The sequence below is a fragment of the Crotalus tigris genome, unplaced genomic scaffold (assembly GCF_016545835.1).
Source record: "Crotalus tigris isolate CLP2741 ecotype Arizona unplaced genomic scaffold, ASM1654583v1 scf7180000017814.3102382, whole genome shotgun sequence".
In the NCBI taxonomy this organism is placed as follows: domain Eukaryota; kingdom Metazoa; phylum Chordata; class Lepidosauria; order Squamata; family Viperidae; genus Crotalus; species Crotalus tigris.
Window position 1 is genome coordinate 1,216,387 of NW_024096652.1, and position 23,437 is coordinate 1,239,823.

Genomic DNA, 23,437 nt, shown 5'->3' on the forward strand with positions numbered 1-23,437 from the left:
ACATCTCTATAAATTACTGAACAAATAACATTTGACTGGACTGCCACAAGGTAGTAAATGAAAACTGTATTATGGTTTAACTTAGCAAAAGCTGCCTGCTGTTCTTACAACATTCTTTTTGCCACCTGAAGTTCATTTATTTTGCTATGAAGCAGTCTATTTAGGGTAAAACTAAAGCCATTGAAACTTCTAGATGTGTATTGATAAGACTGAAATGGTGGGAATTTACAAGCATAAATGTGTGGTAGAGAAATTTCTGTAACATCTATGAGAACCATAGCACTGAAGTGGTACCTGTGTCACCTATCTCTTTAGAAACTATACCCTCCAGACTTTTGTAATTTCCATTTATACAGACTTCTACATAGTACAAGCTCCTGCATTGAGAAACTATACAGTTTAACATCCATTTCAGGTGTAATAATGTGTGTGAGGGAAGAATGCAGAGTTTGGTAACTTGGTTCAAATAAGGAAAGAGCATGTAAAGCATATATGCCGAAGTGTGTTGGATGAGGCACTTTAGAATCATTTAGCAGAGCTGCAGTTCAAAAGCTTTTATCTGACAAATGCTTGTTATTGAATGCTTTATAGCACGGGTGTCAAACTCGCCATGTCATGCAACGTATTGCAACTTTTTTTGCATTGCTGGAGCTGGGGTGGGTACAGCCTCTGTATGATGCAACCGGCCTGCGAGCTGGCAGTTTGACACCCCTGCTTTATAAGCTACACTTAGTATATTCTGAAGAGTGTACGCATCTATCTTCAAGTATACTTTCTAAAAGAATAGTAAATAATGCTCAGGAATGAAATATTCCGCTTTCCTATTGGAAGCCATCCAACGCATTGGTTTCAGATAACTTTTACCTTTAAAAAAGCTCTCTAAAATTTATAATGTATTACACTGGGAAACAACTTCAGTTCTTAATTTTTGGTTGCATTAAATTATTTAAATTCATAAAAAGGTTTTATGAAGATTTCCACAGGATAAAAGAATGAGAGTTTGGATTGAGATCCAAGCAATAGCGTCATAAAAGTTTAATTTTAGGAGAAGCAATTATGTTTTAAAAAGTTTCTTGAGCAGAGTTTTACAGAAATCCACATTTTAAGCTCAACCAGTAACATCCAGGGAAAGGTCGGGGTTATGAGAAGTCATCTGCAAATAAATCCGTTTGGAGAGGTCTGGACCAACTCGCCTCGTTGTCGTCGTCACTCCGTCACCACGACGGACAGGAACCTCTGCAAGAAGGTGTTGTCGCTCCTGCTCTGAAGCGTGACTATCATAAGCCTGGGTGCAGCCAGAATACAAAACATAATAATAATAATAAACTTTATTACGGTCATAGACCAGCAATAGCCATCACTTTTTGAATACAAAACGTAAGTATTTGCACATGTTCTGTTGGAGAGTTCATAATTGTTTTGAAATCTATGATAAATGTCCCAGATTAGGCAGAAGATGGAAAAGGAAAGTAGTGTGAGGTTCGATTCCTAGCTCAGAAGTAATTATTTTTTTCAACTTCATTCCATGGAAACTAGTGACACATGGTCTGGAATAGAGGTCCCCAACCTTTTGGGCACCAGGCACCTCATGTGGAGAGAGGTTTTTCCGCGGACCGGAGGATGCATGGTTTTATGTGTTGCCTGCTTCCCATAGATGGGGCTTTCCTTGTTTGTGCAGACCGGTTGCTGGCATGCCACGGACCGGTACTGGTCCACGGACCGAGGGTTGGGGACCCCTGGTCTAGAATCACAGATGCATAGCTGATGAACAATAAGGGGACCAACAAGTCAGGTCATGTTTCAAGGATGATACTGTGTCTACTTGCTTAGGGAATAATCACTCTCCTTAAGCACAATTAAATGTAACTTCTGAGTAATTACACAGGTAGTTCTTAAAACCATTTTATTGTTCAAAGCTACAATGGCACTGAAAAAAGTGACTTATGACAGTTTTTCACAAGACTGACAGCGTCCCCATGGTCATGTAATCAAAATTCGGATGCTTGGCAACTGGTTCTCATATTTATGACAGTTGCAGTGCCCCAGATTCATGTAAATCACCTTTTGTGACTAACAAGTAAAGTCAGTGGGAGAACTAGATTCATTCAACAACTGTTACTAACTTAACAACTGCAGTGATTCACTTAACTGGGGCAAGATGTAAAACGGAGCAAAACTCAATAACTGTCTTGCTTTAGCAACGTAAATTCTGGGTTCAGTTGTGGTAAGTCAAGGATTACCTATCCTTTTTTGTCTATGGTTCTGAAGTACTGGAATGTCATCCAGCAGAATACAGGAAAAATAAGCAAACATCAATTTACTTCCAAAACCTAGGTTTTCTATGTGAAGCAATCTTTTTCTCTTGCAAGCATCGGAGAATTTTAGCATGAGATTTTAAATCTCTTTCGCCAGCTGGATACGAGTTGGCATGCACATATCTAATATACCTTATTATAAAAATGCGGAAAGCCTTGCCTGCATCAGAAGCTGAGGAGAAGGGTACCGGGCTACAATGGCGCTGGCCATCTCCAGACTGACTCGGTTGTATTGCTGGATCTGTCTCTTCCATACCTGAAGCAGTCCCTTTCCAGCGCGATCCACCTTCACACCTCTACACCAGTCTCCCTCAAGGCAGAAGGAGAAGCTGGTTTTATTTTTTTCCTTTCTACAAAAAACAACAAGGAAGAAATGTGGCAAAATATGGAACAAACCACCTCGGTGATAGTTCTGTTGCTCTAGAAATCAGAAGCCAAAAGGGGGGAATCTTCATACAGATGCAACATCTGAAATCGGGCATTATGTTTGAAGGAATGATCTTACAAAGCATCGGATTGCTTCAAGAGTTAAGCAGAAGATGGATTTCCAATATGGACTGACTCATCTCTTTTCTAAAACATTTGGCAACACATGCGTCATTACTTTGTGTATATCTTAATTGCCATATTTTGAGGCAAATAACCCCTTTCTTAAGGCATCATCTATCTACGGTGCGCAGTTGCACCAAGACTTTTCTTGTGAAATGGACAAAGATGGCTGAGGTAAAAAATTAGAAATGAAATAAAATGGGAATGAGCTGTAGATTATGCCAGATGTGCCAGTAATTCACAGAATTTATTTATTTAATGGATTTTTTTTTTTTTTTTAGGGCTGCCAACTCAAACAATTGAGTCTAGGCAATATACAACAAAGAGAATAAACGGGGAAAAATAGCTAACATTAAAAAAGCAACCCAAAATATAAAATAGAAACCGAGCATGATAGTGAAACAGAGATGCTACTCAATTGATCCCAAATGTTTGGAGAAAATGTAGTTCTTAATGGCTTTTCTAAAAGTAATCACATTTGGGCCTGTTGTATGTCAGGGGAGATTGTTTTCAAAGCACAGAGACAGCCACCAAAAAGTCGTGCTTCTTAGATTCCATGAGATGGAGAAATTAAAAAAGGGAACCTGGAGCATGTCCTTCTCCTGGGGGTCTATAGGGTGGGCAGGTGTTCCTGGGAGAAGGTCTTGTGTCAGGTAGGGCTTTAATGCTGATAAACCAGCACTTTGAATCATACTTGGAAGCCTCTTGGGAGCCATGGCAGCTTAACCATATCACATACTGTAGATATAATAAGCTTCACTGATCAGTCCATGCACCATTGCATTCTGGACCAACTGAAACTTCCAGATGGTCTTCAAGGGTCGCACTATATATAGCATACTGCAATAGTTCAATCAGGAATGATTTAAGGCACAAGTGACCATGAGCAAATCCTCCTGTCCAGGAATGCATGCAATTGGTGCACAAAATACCCTTAGATAACTTACATAGACTCTGTTAACTCACTCACTTGAATGGGGCTTCAGCCACAGCCTTAGTGAACATACTGGCAAATTCTCCAAATTCCTTCCAGCTTGCAAGCACTTGAACCTGGACACCTGTGTGAAGCTGCAGCTCGACTAGAGCCTGAAAAAGCAAAGATGAAAGCTGAGGCTTATCTTAAAGAGAGAGAGACACCAAAACATAAGCTATTATTTCATAATGGATGACACTATTTCCTTCAGAATGATCACTCTTCCAACTCTTCTGATCCAAAAACATTTCCCTCTGCCCACTGTAGCTCAGAACATAATGATCTTTTTTGGCCTGCATATTCTGCTGTCCTTTTGAGTATGGTTTTGTAAGGCAGCCTTTTCCAATCCAGTGCCTTCCAGTTGTGTTGGGATCACAACTCCCCAAATTCCAAGCTAGCATGACCACTAGAGAAAGCACCAGTTCAGAAGGAACAATTCTATGATTAGGATGAGTGGGGATGGAATTAAAATTTTCCTGGAACCTAGAAATCTCTGTATAAGTAGTGTCCTTTTATAATTTAAGCATGCCATTTTAATGCTAAACAAAAGCAGACTTTGACACTGATTAAATTTCTATTTAGTCACAGTTGGTTGCTTCTCTAATATCTGAATGTCATCATCCCTGGCATATCTGCCTCCTTTTTATCCCCCGTGCTTGACTTCCACTTCATCCTTCACTCATCCTGTCTTCCTTGCTGACTCCATCCTCCGTCTCCTCCTTCAATCTCTGCATTTACATTATTTAGTTTAATATTTGTATGTCATTGCAAGGAGAGATAAAATTTCAGGGTTCATTATTAGCCTCACTTGGAGATTGAAGCCTGATGTGATAGCAGAAAACCACCATTTCCAGAAGAAGTAATCCCAAGGAAGAATCTGAGACATGGCTGAGAGAGCCAGCCACACAACCCTTCTGCGCCACATTTACTTACTTCTTCCACATCCAGTCTAGACAATTGAGAAACTGGGTTTGTCTTCTCTTTCCGTTTCCTTGGCTTGCCTTCCTCCTGTGCCTTGCTGCTACTTTGTTCCGCTTGCTGCAGCTTCTTTTGTGACTTGGGTTTCTGAGAACTGAGAACACAACCAACTCATTCATGTCTGAACCCTGGGGTCCATTTTGAGGAGATGGAGGCACCATCTCTGGTTTTGAAACTGCAGCCCTGCACATGGAGGGGCAATGTTTGGAGAAATGGTAGAAGGTACCTGAATTCTAGTTGTGGTACTCTGCTCTAGATCTGCTTCCTAGTAGAGGTGTATTCTCAATATTTTAATGTCAGCTGTTGTTTAAGCTGCATCTTTCTATCAGGGCCTCTTCTGAGAGATTAATCATAGTATCTGCCTAGCCCAGGGGTAGGCAACCTTGGCTCTTTTATGACTCGTGGACTTCAACTCCCAGAATTCTTGAGCCAGCCATGCTGGCTCAGGAATTCTGGGACTTGAAGTCCACAATCATAAAAGAGCCAAGGTTGCTTACCCCTGGCCTAGCCAATCCAATCTGCAGGGTTGGTACACTCAGGATTCCTTCAGCTAAACAATGCCATCTAGAGCAGGGGTCCTCAACCTTGGCAACTTTAAGACTTGTGGACTTCAACTCCCAGAATTCCTCAGTCAGCTTTGCTGGCTGAGGAATTCTGGGAGTTGAAGTCCAGAAGTCTTAAAGTTGCCAAGGTTGAGGACCCCTGCTCTAGAGGGCACCCCAGGACTGTGCCTTCTCTGCCTTCTGAAACGAAGTTCCCCTGAGAGTTGAATAGCCCTCACTCTACAGGTGTTTCCAAGGGCCTTAAAGATCAAATTATGGGATTCTAGGGCCCTAAAAGGAATCCATTATTACTAGGTAGGAAGAGGTAGCAAGTTCAGATATTTGCTTTTTTCCCACCCTCTGTAACCCTAGTTTTTCCCTTCCTTGAGATTCTATATTCTTATAGCAGCAATGTTTGCTTGTTGCTATCCTAATGTGACTGGCCATCATATTTAATTATCTCAATGTCTTACGGAGAAAATCATTGGAAAAACTGATATTTTAAAACCACCCTGTACCCAAAGTTCTTTGAGCGATTTACAACAAAACTTGCTTTAAAAAAAACCTTCCAAACTGAAATAGTTTGGGGCTGTCTCTTTTCTATCTTTTAAAATTTAAATTTAAAGATTGAACATGTGTAACATAAATTAAAAAGATACAGTAAAAACAATTTGAATGAAAACGTGCATAATAAAATGCAAAATGAACACACATATATAAACTAGGCAGTTGCCTGGTGGTCATCCAAAAACTAAAACGATTAAAGATGCAATTAAAATATAACTGAAAGCTTAGGAAAACAAGAAATTCTTCACCTGGCATACAAATGCTGCTAGGTGGGGCAACAGTTGAGCATCTCAGTGGAGGGAATAGAGTCCCAACATAGAAAAAAAATCTCCCCTTAGTAGAGGAGCAGACTTGAGCCTTTTACAACTCATGGGCCACATCTGGCCCTTCGGCTTTCCATAGCCAGCCCATGGCGGTAGCCCTTTGGTTTGGCTCTCCACAACGGTCCCAGTTTCCCATGTGGTCCCTTGGGAAAATCAATTGTCCACCCCGGACCTAGAGAATGGCCATGAAGATGACCTGAAGACCTGGGTCGGTACATATGGGAGAAATAACCTGGGTTCTAAGCCATTTACAGGTTTCAGGTCTTCATTAACTTTTTTAAATAGCCAACTTCTGCAGTCCTCATTTTTTTCTCCCTTTGGAGTTGTTTGCAAATATGATACCCTGTTTTCCTAAAAATGGAAAGCCAAAGCCCTTCCTGCAATATGGCTTTCTACCGCAGTGGGAGAATGCCAATCGTTGCTGGAGCTGCTGTAAGAATTAACTTTATAAAAAGTGTGGGGATAGAGAAAGGGTAAGAATTTCCTCAGTGTTTTAAGCAGAAATTTAACTTGGAGTGGCCTGTCCAGAACAGAAAGTATCCGATTTAAAGGATCAACCTATGTCTCTCTATATAGCAATTATATATATTGCTATATTATATATTATATAATGCTATATAATATATAGCAATAAAAAGTAAATTTTAACCTGAAGTGTTTTTCTAGTTCTGTTACTGCCAATGATAGTGTTTTCCCAGGAATTTTCTCTGTGATTTTTGCCACAAAACTCTGCAGTGTTTCGGTAGGACCTTCCAGCCTAGCCTGCAAAAATGAAAAAGAACAGAAAGAAAAGTCTTTAGCTTCTTAGCTGAAGCAAACATACATAACCCTTCCAGCCACTTAGATACAGATGATTTCTCCAGCAAAAGCACAAGAAATGCCGTGGTGGGCTACTTCAGAGCCTCATCTTATCCAGAATCCTGCATTGCACAGTGTTGACCCAATGCACTTGATTGGCTTATCATGAGAACCAGAGTTCATTCCCAATGTGGCTTCCCAGCAGGAGACATCAAAAATGCAATTCAGGAGATATTCAGCCATTGGGCCTAGTGGCCATTGAGAGCTCACACCTATGGTATCAAAACACAATACCCAAAGAAAATAATAAAGGCTCACAGCAGTATTTATTAGACAGTACATACTGGAGGGAGTCTCCTCCAGAAGAGGAGACAAAGAAATGCATTCATATTTATACATGTCAGAAAGGAGATGAAAATGCTCCATGGATACATGTTCATAAATAATAACATAATAAATCTCAAGATTATTTCTTGTCCTTCTGCTCTCTACAAATAAATGTCAGATTACTTCCTGTCCTTCCTCAGATTACTTCCTACAGAGAACAATGGTCTTAGAAAAAAAATTGCATCTTGAAATTCAAGGGTGGCAATGGAATGTACTGATAAAAACTTACAATAGGCCACTTAAAGCTAAACTTTGCAAGGCCCCATTCTTTTTGTCTTAAACCATTTCATTCTAGGACTTCAAGTTTGACATCATTACATAACGGACGCAGGAAGACTGGGCTCCGCTTCTGCGTTTGATTTCACCCTGCTGGGGATCCTAAAAAGGGTCGAAAGTCACCCCGATGAGGCGATGGAGAAGGAGAGGACCCTCGTTGATCGCGGGAGGGTGGCAGCCCTTCCATTTGATCTGAGGAAGAAGCCCAGAGGGGGAAAGACTGGCTACATTCATGTGGCCAGTCAGAAGCTGCTGACAACTGAAGAAAATAAGCATTAACCAACAACTTTTGAGCAACATGAATGGAACTGGGTCAGACCCTATCCTTTATGACTTTAAGACAGTGGTTCTCAACCTTTCTAATGCCGCGACCCCATAATACAGTTCCCCATGTTGTGGTGACCCCCAACCACTTATACTTCACTGGGTGCCAGGGGCGTGGCCAAAGAAAAGGGAAAAAAATGGCGGACAGCCTTGTTTGGAGACCCCCGTGAAATGGTCGTTCGACCCCAAATGGGGTCCCGACCCACAGGTTGAGAACCACTGCTTTAAGACTTCTTCCTGGAAAAAAAACGCCCAAAGCAAAGAATCCTCCCCGATGAGAAAGGGAAGGGGAATTTCCACCTCCTTCCCTTAGGAAAAGAAAAGTGGCGAATTAATTGCTTGGGGAAAAATAGAGAAAGTTACAAGATTAATTTAGAAGCAATACACATATATAACTTTGAAATTTGGGGATTAAAAGTGCTTTTGAGATTTTTTTTTTTTTAAAGAGCTTAAAAAGCTTGTAATATAAGTTTGGATGTAAAAAACTGGAAGAAGGCGTCAACGACATCTAGTGGCAAACTACAGCACTACAATTTATTATGCCTAAGGGAAACTTGGCTGGAAGCCCAGACTCAGAAAAGACTCTTGTCGTTTTCGGCAGCTTTCTCTTTTGAAGACTGTAGCTGGGAAAAGGGGCGGGGGTAAACCCTCTTGGGCTGTTTATCAGTGTGGAGAGACAATAAAATATTTTGAAACTGGCCTGCCTGGACTATGAATATAAATACTAAGTGACTTTTAGAGCTGTGTCATGGAGCTATTTCCCTATAGAAGAAGCGTGCATTATTGATTGAGATGATGGAATACTTTGGACTATAAACCTTCGATTGATGAACAATTTTTAATTGCTCTTCTCTCTCTGCACAGAAAAGATGTGTTTTTCATTGGACAGAGAAACTTGAACTTTACTTATATTTGCTGAGGAGAGACTTAAGGATGGACTGATAGACTGGCCGGATAATTAGGAGTTCAAATGACAATTGACTGAAACTTTTTAAATCCCTAAATAGATTGGACTATAAAGACTACATACAAAAACAAAATGGATCTTCCATACTTAGCTTCAAATGGCAAAAAACCATCCCTAACACCTGTCCCCAAAGTCCCCAGCTTGATATACCAACAAGAAAATGTTGATGAATTTCAGAAAGAAATTCTATGTTAAAATCAATACAAAAGACAATTGACTTAGCTCATGACACCAAAAATAACACAAATGAGATAAAAGAACAATTCTTTAATCTAAATCTACAAACTCAGAAAATGACTACAAAGAAGGAACTAGCAACCCAGAAAATAGAAGGAAAATCAGAGGAAGCAGATCTAAAGATGGAGGACTTAAAGAAAGGAACTAACAGACAGACTCAGACAAACGAAGTATTAGAAGACGTAGTAATAATATTGAAAATGGAAAAGATATCTTACCTGCCAAGATCTCAGAACACACTTGAGGATAAGAAAGAAGAGCTGATTGAATGGAAGATAGAGCTATTAGGAGAACTGTGGGAAATTGGAGGCTGTTTAATGAATATCAATGGGCTGAGCGTCCTTCCAAAAATACTTTAACCAAATTATCTTTCTTATTCCAAACAATATACACAAAAATAGAGGAAGAATTATTTGATGATTCAAATGAATTGACTTGGAAAGTTAGTTGGCAAAGGAAGAAAGCTAGTGTAAGACTGAAGAAAATAGAGATTTTGACCTAGTAGATGGGATATTATACTATTAATCATATATTTGAATATGGCTGAGAATAGATAATTGTTAGAAATACAAATATTATTATAACTAGAAAGATAGGATTTCTAACTAGAATATTATATTTTGGTATGAGAAGGGAAATATGAAAATGCTAAGAGGGCTTGAATAAGGGAAGCTTTTGGTTACCCAAATATAACTTATTATGAGAAAATGTAACAAAGATATTGATATTCAGTTGTATATGTATTAACAACAATAAATTAATATGTACCACTGAATTACTAAAGGACCCAGGACAACACATTGTTTATTAAGTATTTATGATTGTAAAACTAGAAAATTAATAAAATATTTATAAAAAAAAACCCCATTCCATTCTAGTGAAAACTAGTTTTTTCCACATTCCTCCTGAATGTGTGAAGTAAAAACATTGCAACTGATACACTCACAAAGAGTGCTGGTTAGTTTTGTAGCTATCAATTTTTCATAATGAAAAAAAAACATTTATCACATCTGAGTCTCCTTGCTCTTTATTGTACCATATGAAATCTAAATAATTGTTTTAAGAAACGTATGTTGTATGTTGTATTTTAGGGCAAGGGGTTTTTTTTTTTTGAACTTTCAGTTGGACACTGCTAGACCAATGTTACCTGCTTGCTGTTGTGGATCATTGCAATGAAATCTGGGAGCAGCATTGGCACTAGGACATTGGGTTCTTCTATCCAGTTGTCTTCTTCAGCCTTCAGGCCAAAACAGAAATTTAAAATAGGAGAGAGAAAAATATAAGGACAGCTACTGTTAGTAAAAAGAAACAGCAATTGGGTCACAGGCAGGATTCCTTCAGAAGAAAAAATTAACTAGGAAAATCAATTACTTTAATCAAAACTACCAAAACAAAGGATTGTGGGGGCAAGACAATACTGTCATACCTCCGTTAGGCCAGTTTTCCTTCTCCAGGTGATGCTGCAGGGCACAGCCTGGCTCTCAATCGCATAGTTACTCTCCATTGACTGCAAAGCGACAAGGATCTCATCTGCACCATTAATCTGTAAGAGACCTATTGGAGGCTACAGTTCAAGATGGATCCCTAAGAAGGAGAACATATAAGGAAGCCAAGAGGGGAAAAAATGTACCTGGGTCTAACACTATTTGAATGTGTTTCAGACACTGCTCTGGTCTTTGGGCTTTGCGAAGTTGGGCCAAAGCTACTTTCCTCTGTTTCTCTCGTTCCTGCAGCTGCTTCTGACCTCCTTGCTCTTTGCTCTTCTGCAGGACAGCCTGGCAAACTTTGTCCAAGTCTTGATGGTTGTGCCTTGTACTTGTCTGAAGAGGAAAAGACTTCAGGCTTATTTGGTGGGTACCATCCAGCATCTTATTATCAGAGATGCAAATTGGAAGCTGGGGAGAGGACTGTGGCTTAGCATTCCATGAAGATACCTCCTGATCACTGTCTGACAGTTCCCAAGCATTGGGTGCCACGTTTTCTTGGAGATCTGAGTCAGCAGGTAGTGGCTCCTGCCAGCAAGTGGGCATCAATTCTTCATCGCTGACAGGGGGCCTTCGGCCACTCTTGGTTTGGATCCTCGTAAATGAAGGAGCAGTTGTAGAGAGTCTGGCTACCAGCAACTTCCTTCGCAGCCTTTCGGCCAAGGGGACAAATATCTCCTCCTCCTCCTCACTCTCGCTAATGAGCTGCAGTCTCACATCTGTAGAAGCAGCCATCTTGACAGAATTGCATGGACCATGGGGCTTTTTCCTGGCAGGTGAGCAAAGGAATGAATCCTCTGAGTCTGAACTGGAGAGCACAACTACCGGGTTGTCAGGAGAAGGCCGGATACTGTTTTTTGGGTCAGGAGGTTTGTTTACAGGAAAGAAAACTGGTAGTTCCTCACAGTCACTCTCATCCGGTTCTGAGAACATGATGTTTAGCTCCATGCACTGAAGAGACTGTGCTGGGTTGGAGTGACATCTGAAGAAAAGAAGCGAACAGTTGAATTCAACAATAGAAAGTTCTCCCTCTTCAAAAATCACATTCCCTCAAGGATCATTGATCAGGGTCTAATGCTAGAAGAGAAAAGAGTCAAAGCCAACTATGGGAGAGGTCAATCAAAATCAAGTCACCAGACCTCAGCATTTGTTCTTTCTATTCTCCTGCCCAGTGTATACTCCTGGATGAGGAACAAACCAGTCTGCCTACACTTCTGAAGTCAGGATAAGGAGTATAAGCTTCCACATTGGGCTTAGCTAATGCAAAGTCAGAGCAACAATCTTCAGTACAATTTTCCCCAAGTGACTCTTCTCCATGTGTGTTTATGATGCAGTCCCCAAAATTTCCAATCAGCATGAACAATGTCCATGTTTTAAGAATTCTGGGAGCTGGAGACTGTTCATCTCAGAAGATAACTGATCAGGTTGTTTGGGAATTCTGGATGCTATGGAAAAAAACATTAGAGGATGCTATTGAGGAGATCTGCTCTAAGGAACAGGAAGCAGACAGTTTCCAATGCTTATCAATTCAAAGCCTTCTGTGGACTCCCCTACTAGTTCCCAGGAGTTGCAGATGGTCTGACTACCCAAGTGAAAAGATGTCATGCCTTTAGGAACTCAGCAATTAGAGTTATCCAGCCCTGGTTGCTAAATACTTCCTGTGGAGGAATGGGGGGAACACCATTATTCCTTGTGGTCACTCTGGAACCTTCTAAGAACATCTGCAATAGAAGAACATCAGAAGTCTGTGGAGTAGACCTTTCCCACCATTGACTGACCAAGGATTTAATAATTCATCACTGACGTCTTCCTTCTACACTTTCAAAGGGACTATATTTTATCATTTATTCATATTACTTACTAATCTTTTCTCAGGGATTATACAATAAAAATAAAAGCCAGCAATAGAATTGGCAAAATAGGAAGGTCTATAGAGCCCCCTTCAAAGTGAGGGAATCAAATTTTCAGGGGAACTCCAAAATTCCATTTTTTGTAATTCCCCAAAATAAGGAGGCCATCACTGAACAATTCTTCTGCCCACGCCTCTTCCAATCATTTGCCTGTCTGATGGTTTTTAATAACGAATCAGAATGCAAGATATCAAATATCATCAGCATCCTATACTCCTGTCAGATAGAAAGGCAACATATTTGTATTTTAAAAATTACAGCATTAATCTCCATATATTCTAATTATTTGCATTATGATATAATCCAAATATACTTACAAGAGAGAGAAGGGTTCATAAACTGTCCTTTCTTTGATGTGAAACAAGCAGGATTCTGTCACCAATTATGTGAATTTCTCCTAGGGAAAGAGAATACTCATTATGAAATGACTTGTGTTGCCTGCAACTTTAATTGTATAATCTGTTTTATTGCCAAAAGGATGGAATGACATTTTTGTATAGGAAGATATAGAAGTTGTTTGTTTTGGAAGATGAAATGCAGGAATCCCCTGCCTTTTTGAAGAATTTCTTATGAGCTGTTACATATGCTCTGTTTCTGACTGCTAAAGGTTTTGACATTTTCACAAAAGAGACCTCTTCTCCATGAATAGTTTTTCCCTTATGATGCTTGGATCTATAGCAGTGTTTCTCAACTTTAGAAATTTTAAGCTGGAAGGCTGGGGAAATCTGGAAGTTTAAGTCCCACTCATCTATTCTAGAAACTCTAGGAAGAGTACAGAGCAGACCTACAAAGCTGATTAGGGAACTGGAGGCGAAAACATATAAAGAACAGTTGCTGGAACTGGGTATGTCTAGTTTAATGAAAAAAAGGACTAGGACATAATAGCAGTGTTTCAATATACCTCAGGGGTTGCCACAAAGAGTCATGTTATTCTCCAAAGCATCTGAAGGCAGAACAAGAAGCAATGGATGGAAACTAATCAAGGAAAGAAGCAACCTAGAATTAAGGAGAAATTTCCTGACAGAACAATTAACCTGCCTCCAGAAGTTGTGGGTGCTCCAACACTGGAAGTTTTTAAGAAGAGACTGGACAGCCATTTGTCTGAAATAATATAGGGTTCTTGCGTGAGTAGGGGGTTGGACTAGAAGAACTCCAAGATCCTTTTCAACTCTGTTATCTTAAAAGTTGCTAAGGTTGGAAACACTGGTCTCTAGTAACAGTACATGCCTGCTGTCCTTTTGCATGTAAAAGTTATGGCTGCAACCCTATAAACACTGGATTGTGTATAAACACTGAATTAAGTAAGGTCCACTAAATTGAGTAGACAGATACCACAGAGAATGCATTGTAGAGCTATTTGCAGCTACAGCCCCGTGCAGGGAATTGGATCTGCTCAGTACAGGTACATATAGGATTAATTGCTTGCTAGTGGTAACACTATTTTAAAACCAAAACAGCTAAAGATGACCTAAGCCTATATCACCGATGAGGTGAGAGCAACGATGAAGAAAATATTGTGGGTTCATAACAAAATAAAGAAGTTATCAGATTAAGTTTATAATGTTGTCCAATGCCCAACTATATACATGTTTATAAAATACCCAAGCAAATCATATTTTAAAATTTTTGAAACACTCTTCTGTTATGGAAAGATTCGTCTAAAATCTTATGATAACAAACAGCAGATTCCAGATTTGCTTTTAAACAACAACAAAAAAGAATCATTGTACTATACCATACATAGGAAGGAAGGAACATTCCTCGAGAGACGAACAAAGCTCCTTTCCGTTTACGCAACCCGCCTTAAAATATGACCCCAACCTTCACCACGTGAAGACGGGTGCTCGTCGTCTGAAGCCAGAGTTCTCCGATTAGAAAAAATCATACGAAATGTTTCGGCTCTCACCCCATCTCTTCCAATTTCTTTGCAACGAGAGCCTGCACCTCCGAAGCCAGGCGCCGGCTCATTCGTTCAAATATTCGTTCAAATCCCGCGCTCGATGCCGCCGCTGCTCCCGGACCCGGAAGTGTCGCAGCGCAGGACGGGGCGCTTCGCAGGGCGGCGAGGGAAGGTCAAATGGCGGCGCTGCTGGGCGGGTTGGCCTTTTTGGGCTCCGCGGCCGGCAGGCAACGTGAGTCGGAAAGGTTGTTGGGAGGGTGGAAGTCTGACTGGGTTGGTGATGAGCTCCGGGGAAAAGGCAGCAGGCGGCGGCAACGGAAGATTTGGAATGCTGTGTTCCAGTGTGTGAAGTTACGGGCAGGAATTCAGCGGCGGGGGGAACCTCGGGGCGTGGAGGCTTTGCTTGGCGTAGCCAATCTTCCTTTCGCTTGCAAATGGGCTAGAGGGATACGTTCCTAAGGGTTCATGCACAAGATTTGCAACCAAATAGGCCGGCGATCCTTTGCAGAAGTTGATGCATTTCCCCGACCCCCGTCGCCGTCCGTGCTTAAGAGCGAGCCTGGAAAGAGCCCTACAAAAGTTGGGAAGCCTGCTCGATCTGCTGGGCTATGTTATGAAGGATTCTACTAAATGTATTATTGCTGTCTTAGGGAATCCGGTCGTCTTCCTTTACTGGTGCCACAACTCACAAAGTGTTGTTTTAGCTAAATGTCTATGGAGACTCTCAGTCATCCAGGTCATAGTTATCCCAAAGATGCTTTGAAGAAGCTTCTTGGATGAGAACCGAAAGGTCTTCAAAGAAAAACAAAGTCCAGTTGCCCCGTGAAAAAGCATCCTTGGGATGAGGTGTTTTGTTTTAATGGTGCTATGGCTAGGCTTCATCAGCTTTTAGAATCTAGTTTGTTCTGTCTTTTTTTTTAGTTCTGGTACAGGTAATCCTCAACTTACAACCCTCCATTCAAAGTTACAGCGGCACTGAAAAAAGTGACTTACATTTTTCACACTTATGACCATTGCAGTGTCCCCATGATCATGTGATTACAATTTGGATGCTTGGCAACTGGCTCATATTTATGAAGGTTGCAGTTATGTGATCACCCTTTATGACAAGCAAAGTAAATGGAGAAGACAGTTTCACTTTACAGCTGGGTTACTAAACAATTGCAATGATTCACTTAACAACTGTGGCAAGAAAGGTCATAAAATGGGCCAAAACTTAGTTACCAATTGTGTCTTAGTCACAGAAATTTGGGCTCAATTGTGGTCATAAATCAAGGATTACCTGTACAGCAATCCCTCTCTCAGTTCTAGAAGGATGGCAAAGGCAAATCATGTCTGAAAAACCTTGCCAAGAAAACTGCAGGGATTTGTGCAAGCAGTTGCCAGGAACCAACGTTGATTTGAAGGCACACAAACAGACTTAGACACATGGGGGAGAGTTCAGGGGTCATCTGCTTCTCCCCAATTTTTTGTTCTCAGGTCTGCGATCAGATCTTTTTAAAGGTCTGATAGATACTATTGCATTGTTATTAAATGTCTAGCTTTAAAAGAAATTGAATTTCCTGCATTATTGTAAATGTATGCACTTAGTATAAAATACAGCTGCGGTGGAGTTGCACTTAACTATGGGTGCTGCATTTGGTTGCCAAGGAGCTGTCTTTAGGAACAATTTGACTGAATAATCGATAAACTTATAAATTAATAATTCTGAGTGTTTGATTGTACCTCTGTGGCTTGGCACTTTGCTACTTGCATGATTGCTTGCTTCAAATACTGTAAAATCTACCTGTCCAGCATCCATGTCTTAAATAGGCTGCTGAAGGTTACTACCCCAGACAAGTTCAGAAATGTTTTGCTGGAGTTTGCTGCTTTTTAGTTGTGGAACAATCTCCCCAACCTGATATCTGGAAGATTGAATTCTCCTGAAGTTTTGTTTTATTTTAGAAAAGCTGTTAAAACTAAACTTACTAAACTAAGCTGTAGTTATTTCAGATTGTCTTGAACATGATTTATGGCTGAATTGATTTGCATTTTGGACTGGGAACTGCTGGCTCTTAGCTCACACTTTTTATTATCACACTAATAATTGGAACCTCTTGCTTTCTTCCCCTTCCTGTAACAGTTTTGCCTGTTCCCACACTCAGTGCAACTGTAGTAAGATTTGCATCCAAAAAAACTGGAGGCAGCACCAAAAATCGTGGAGGGAACAGAACTGGGAAAAGATATGGCTTCAAAAAATTAGATGGTAAGTTTCTTAATCACTTTACTGTAGTTTCCTGCTTATTATTGTTATTATTAACAGCCCATCAATAAAAACAGTTGAAAAAAAAAACACCCCAGATTAATTTTCTTGCTCTTTGGTATTAAACATGGACTATACTGATTGAAGGGCCTTTGTTAATTGAAGAATCTTTCCCTTCCCCTTCCTCTTCCCTTTGTTCCATCCAGTTTTGCCATTTCAGCCATCTTTATTCTTTTTAATTTGGGGTTTTTTTTCTTTGTCTTTGAATATTTTTACCTATTTGTAAACTGCCTAGAGCGGCTGGGAGTTGGGCAACAGATAAAATTTAATGAAGTAGTATTATTTTCATCTGTTCACAACAGTGAAGTCACAGTTGCTAGTTCTTTAGCTGATATTGGCCTTCCTATGCATCAAATCTTTCCTGAGGACTAGGCTGTTCTAATGTATCGTATGTGCAGATTTAAGCAATGTGGCTTTCTATAATTGACAGATAGAAATTTTGTCAATGCGTTGACATATTAAGTACCACTTAATTATGGTTTGTTGCACAGTCAGCCAGATATTTAGACTGGATTTGGCATTTTTAGCCATCTATTGATTCCCAAGGACTTGGGATAGGGAGATGTTATTTGACAGTATTAAAGGTATTGTTGCAGGATGTAAATTGTTCTAGTGGAACTAATTGCCTTTTGCAATTGATGAATATTATTTGGGCATCTGGATATTTCTGTACTATGCCTGTCAACTATGAGACAGCCAGTAGGTGGTGGGACTGCAATAGTTTAGAATTCTGCCTATTTATTACAGAATATAGGTCCACTATTTAAAATTAGTACTTACATTCTGTACATTTTCTTTAGAATATAATTTGGGGGGGGATACAATAGGGAGACTCTAATTAAATTAAGTGAAAGGTTCTGAGCTGTCATATCAGGTTTACATAACTCTGTAAAAGGTTGCTGATTATTTTTTTATGCCATTGTTGCCTGTTGGTGAATAAACCTGACCAATAAATGATGTCAAAATTGTAGCTGGTGGTAAGTTATTGGAAAACCAAAGGGAAGATAAGGATATTCAGTAGACTCCACATTTTGCAGAAGTATCTCTCCAAAAGCATCCCCGATAGCAAAAATAAGTTTTAAGCCAAAAGCCCTTAGGGGACAAAAATCTCCCAACCCTGTGATTCTCTGATCATGTCTTGGAAATGAGTACTTTTTATGAAGTCCAATATATTTGTTACTGTTTATGTTATTGCAGGATTCCCTTGTTATAGCATACACATGGCCTTAGAAATTTGAACATGTGCTTATTGAGAGAAGGAAGAGTGTGGGAGGAAAGGAAATGAAAAAAATAGCAAGGCTTGGCTCCAGATCCCTCTTTTTTTCCTCTAAAGTAGTACTTCTCAGCCTCAGCATCTTAAACTGTGTGGATTGCCTGGGGAATTCTGGAACAACTTAAATTGGCTGAGGTTGAGAAATTTTGTTCTAACAGTAAGAGGTTGAAGACTGATATCCGGATGTGGGGAAAAAACATAGCTCGAACAGTAGTATATTGAAGAGCCCAGATGTAGGGGGAAAATAATTGTAAGCTTTTTGGTGTGGGTTGCTTTTGTAGAGCTATGCACACATGAAGCTTTAAGGAAATATGCTAAAAAGAGTTCAAACTCTAGCCCTGATATTGAGGAGACTGGAGTGGTGGGGTGGGGAGTCAGTAGTCTTGATGGTGCTTTGCTGTCTCCAGAATTTTCAACAGTACTCCTATCATACCAGCTGCTTTGTGGGAACAGTGGGAAAAGGTGTTTGCCTTCCTGGCTATGTTTATGAGCTTTAGTGGAGGCATCTATTTGAGGGCCATTAAAGGCAAGACTAAATGGTCTATTGGCTTGATGCAGTCCACTATTTCTTTATATGCTTAGGAAATCCACCTCTTGTGATGGGATAAAAAATGGGTTGGGGAACAGGAAGCATGACTTGATCCTAGCAAGAGTGTAGATGGAATTTGGGAAGAGATAGACGCAGACAATTCAGGACCACCCCAGAGGCTACTTAAAGCAAGCCAGCATGTATGGTTCCTCCTTTGTCCTAATGTGTAGCATTAGTTTACATCCCTAAGAAAGTACATGAGATGTTGAAAAATAGATAGTTTTCGCAGTAACGAAGCTGGAGAAAATTTTAGATAGTTTTAGGATTTTTTTTTTTTTTTAAGCCAGAAGAGTTTAATTTCAGGGGAAGCAGATTTGGCTGCTGATTTGCTCCATTTGGAATGAGCCAAATCAGAAGTGATGTTGGTTGAGCTTGACTCTTGGCACATCATATCATTCTCTTGATAATAGTACTGACGTGATTTTGTCAATCACCTTCCTCTAGGGTGTTTGCCAACTTTCACATTTTGTCTATAACTCTGAGATTCCCTGGTGGTCTACCATCTCCCAACACTAAACAGACTCCAGGCTTGTATTTGCCAAGCTCTGAAAAGGAAAAGAGATGCCAACTGTTGAAGAATAAATATTAAAATTGCCTGAAATGGCAGAGATGGTGAAGCTAACTGTTTTGATTAGAGCAGGGGTCCCCAGCCCCGGTCTGTGGACCAGTACTGGGCCGCGGCATGCCAGCAACCGGTCCGCACAAACAAGAAAAGCCCCATTCGTGGGATGCAAGCAGCACACAAAATGATGTACCTTCCGGTCCGTGGAAAAACCTCTTTCCATGGAACCTTCTGGTGCCCAAAAGGTTGGAGACCTCTGGATTAGAGATAATGGACTAGACAGCTTTATAAAGAGACTTTGTGGACTTTCTATGTGTTAAATACAATAACAGATGGTTAACAGAAGGATTTGAAGGAAGATGTTTGGACTAACCTGTTGACTGTTTTTTCTTTTAAAAAAAATTACATATATATTATGACAGAAGTTCGGTCGATTTGATTTTCAGATAGAGATTCTCTCGTCTGGAATATTTCTTTCTTTAATATAGTATTCTGGTTAAATAGGGTTGGGAAAGTTTATAACTATTTGTAGATCCGTTATGTAAAGGGGAGGAGAATTTATTGATTTATTTGTTTTTTCAGTATCCAGCCAGGGTGGTTTCTTTATGTTTAATATTAAATTTATTTGATATTTCGATCATTTCCCCCCCCCTTTTTTGTATACATTTTTTTTACTTTTTGTTGTTAGTGTTGGGATATATGGTTTTGTTTTGTATTTTATTCTTGTTGATAAAATAAACTAAAAAAAAATTAGCCAGACCAAGCCATGATAACTTCCAAAGTAAGAGTCCCCAAAACATCAAGTTACAATGCTTAGTCCAAGGCAGACGAGTCATTAATATGCTTCAGGATATGAACATTCAGGCCCTATAAGGATGCAGAAGGGGTTCCTTAACAGGCCCAGAATGTTCTAAGTAAGTTGCATAGCCAGCTCCCAGATTTCTTCATCCTTCTCATACAAATACAAAACAATTCAGTGTTATCATAGTTCTCATAAGGCTGTCTAAACCTCTCCATGGTCAGATGACCAAAATTTGGGTGCTTGGCAACTGGCACATATATACGATGGTTGCAGCATCTCAAGATCTTGTAATCGCCTTTTGTGACCTTCCCAGCTGCCATCTGACAAGCAAAGTCAACGTGGGAAGCTGGATTATTTTAACCACTACATGATTTACTTAATAACTGCAGTGATTTGCTTAGCCACCATGGCAGCAAGGTTGTAAAATCGAGGCACAAATCACTTAACTTCTGCCTTACTTAGCAACCGACATTCTAGTTCCAATTGTGTGGTTGTAAGTCAGAGACTACCTGAACTTGAATGTGGATTCAGGATTACTGAAATGGAACCCTTTTCCTTCTTTTTCTGTTGGTAATCTCAAGATGGCAGTCTACACTAAATGGAGAGTATTTGGTGAATTAATGTATGAATTAGGAAATCCCTAACTTAAACTGAGGCTCTTCTGATAAATCTGTTGAGAAAATACCTTGGATATGTGTAGAGTGATGTTACTGCTAGAAAGCCTCAGCCAATCAGATTAAGTAAAATGAGGGGTACGACTCTCAAGGCTTGAGTCTCAGATCCTTTACCTTTGACCTCTTATCTTCTGCAATGGGCCCCATTTCATGAGAAGGAATGTTAAAATAAGTTGCTCTGTTGTGCTCCATTTGTATTCAGCTAAAATGCACTCAAGCTGTCTTGTTTCTGAGGTTTAATTACTTTAACTCATTTACAGGACAGTTTGTTCACGCAGGCAACATATTGGCCACCCAGCGTGTGATTCGGTGGCATCCGGGAGCTCACGTAAGATGTTCTCTTTGTTATTTCAAATACCACTTAATTAAGACTTGATTCCATTTTTATCAAAGCATCTGTTTCCTTGCCTTATTCTAAATTATCCTGGCATTAACCATTTTTCATTATGGTCCGCCAAACCTCTTGGCCTCGTTTTTTATTATTTTTCAAGATTCTTTCTCTCAGCTGAGACAAGAATAAAATTCTTTTTTTTTTTATCTCTCTTGCTATGAAAGTGCCGACATTAATAACCAGAAACTGGAGCGTCTCTCCCACTCTGATTAGAGTTTCACAGTCTTTGAACCACATCTTTATATTTAGTAAAAATCCAGACCCAGTATAGTTGCAGTATGAAATACCAGATTATGTCAGATACACTGGAAACCCATCTTCATAGCTGGGAGGAAAAAAAAACTCTATAGAATACCTGAGGTGAAGCAAGAGAATCATAGGAAAGTGCATTATGGTGCATTGGATGACTTCAGATCACCCGGGGGAGGGGGGAATCAAGTTGTGGAAAAGGAGAATAATCAGGCATTTCTTTATCTTGATCCATAGCACAACTTGCATATATTTTTGTAATCCATGCCTTCTAAGGAGAAATGCTTGCTTACCCAGAGGCCAAGTCCATCCCACGAAGTAACTGGGCAAGATGATATCATATAAAATTGGGCTTGCTGGAGATACCATCTTTAAGACTAAAATTATCTTCAGCCGCTTCTGGATGTGAAGAAATCAACTGTCGCCCAACATTTTTTGGGCTTACAAGCTGACATTTATCTTATTCAGCTGATGTCAAACCAGATTCAGGCTAATGGGTTTAGCTGTGACGTTATTAGAACTCCAAAACACACCATTGGGAGCAGGTGTCAAGAAAAACTGGCGGCACAAGGAGCAGATGTAATTGGCTTGCAAAGAGACAAATCACTGAGGGTGAATTTGTGGGTTGGTTTCCGAACATTTTGTTACCAGGCCAGATAACATTTTTAGTGGAATTTCACTGATGTCGGTTAGTATTCTTCTGTTCACCTCCCAATGACCTGACCTGATGTAACCTCCCCATCACAAGCCTCTCACTGAAGACCCTCACTTGACATATCCATACTTGAAGCCCTTATAAACAGAACACTGACACTCCCAAAACTCCACTGAAGAGGTTACCTAGCCTGGTAACAAAACGTTCGGAAACCAACCCACAAGCTTCGAGAACGGACCTTCACTCTCATCCTACATCCGGGCTACAGATATTTGCCACTATTGCAAACAAATTGCTTGCTACATCCCATGAACCAGGTATCCCAGGTTACAAGCGTAAACCCTACCAGAGGAGGGATTCTGAATTTAATTTGCAGAAGTGTCTTTTGTTTCTGGAATCCTGCAATTTCACTTTGACATCTTTGCATTATGCTGTATCATTCTGGTGATAGTGATGTCTTTCTTGCACAAGCAATTGTGCTTTAGTTTAGCACACAGTTGGCAAACTGTACCAGTGTCTGAGAACTGCTGGCAGTCCCAATGATAGGCACTGCCTGTGCTCTGATCCAGAGGCTGCTTCTTCCTTTCTTTAATTATGATTCTGTCTCTCTGTCCCAGGTGGGGATGGGCTGGAACAAATGGTTGTATGCTCTTGAAGATGGAATTGTGAGGTTCACTAAAGAAGTCTATGTACCTCCTGCCCGCGGCAAGGAAAGCCGAGAAGTGATCTGCCGGTTGCCCAAAGGAGCTGTGCTATATAAAACTTTCATCAACGTTGTTCCTACCGGAGAAGTGGGAAGTTTTAAGTTGATCACCATGATCTGAGAGCTAGTTCTGAATGACTTTTGTTTAGTCCTCTGCAGCTGGGAATGAAACAATATTTGGAGCAACTATAGCATATCATACAGAGACATGCTTTTAACACACAGCTCTGATGTGATGCTGATGAAAGAAAGATAGTATTTTTTTCCCAAAACACAACAGTAGTACTACTGCTGCTTACTTCAGAGGAACTATCTCAAGCTAATTCTTTACTCTTGGGGTAAAAGCAGATGCTGGAGGTAGGTTTCCAATTTAAGAGTGTCCTTAAGCATTCTCAGCAGATTTTGTAACCAGTATGTCTACCTACAGACATATGAAATTATTTCTTCCCAACTTTAGCGCGTCACAATTTGTACACATTGTAATATCATTATTTGTACATTATGCCAGCGTATGCACACAATAAACTTTTGCAGTGTTGCCTGCTATGTACCAAACAGATGTGCAGTTGCTATAGATGCAGTCTAGCAGGAAGTTCCTATCCCAGCTTAATCCTTATCCAATGTGTCAAAGTAGTAATCAGTTTACACAGCGTTTTTATATATAATGAAATTTCTGTGTGGTTGGCTTGGCTTAGTGCATCGTGTGG

The 23,437-nt window shown here is 40.1% G+C and overlaps 2 protein-coding genes across 4 annotated transcripts; one reads left to right on the forward strand and one right to left on the reverse strand.

Annotated features, from left to right (window-relative positions):
* Window positions 1–1,020: 1,020 nt before the first annotated feature.
* Window positions 1,021–14,661, reverse strand: EME1 (essential meiotic structure-specific endonuclease 1). 3 transcript variants are annotated; one of them, XM_039342859.1, is made up of 10 exons: window positions 14,537–14,661; window positions 12,948–13,027; window positions 10,867–11,702; window positions 10,663–10,790; window positions 10,384–10,473; window positions 6,897–7,009; window positions 4,771–4,909; window positions 3,835–3,950; window positions 2,476–2,665; window positions 1,021–1,285 (listed from the first exon to the last, which is right to left on the reverse strand). In XM_039342859.1, exons 3-10 carry the CDS (start codon window positions 11,666–11,668, stop codon window positions 1,109–1,111), a joined length of 1,755 nt encoding a protein of 584 aa, XP_039198793.1. In that variant the 5' UTR covers window positions 11,669–11,702; window positions 12,948–13,027; window positions 14,537–14,661; the 3' UTR covers window positions 1,021–1,108. The 3 variants fall into 3 exon arrangements, with proteins under 3 accessions (XP_039198793.1, XP_039198792.1, XP_039198794.1); XM_039342858.1 differs by having other exon boundaries at window positions 14,371–14,602; XM_039342860.1 differs by having other exon boundaries at window positions 14,366–14,602.
* On the forward strand, window positions 14,633–23,285 carry MRPL27 (mitochondrial ribosomal protein L27). Its single transcript, XM_039342862.1, has 4 exons — window positions 14,633–14,762; window positions 16,653–16,775; window positions 20,993–21,060; window positions 22,645–23,285. The coding sequence occupies exons 1-4, from the start codon at window positions 14,708–14,710 to the stop codon at window positions 22,849–22,851; spliced, it is 453 nt and encodes a 150-aa protein (XP_039198796.1). The 5' UTR covers window positions 14,633–14,707; the 3' UTR covers window positions 22,852–23,285.
* Window positions 23,286–23,437: the final 152 nt, after the last annotated feature.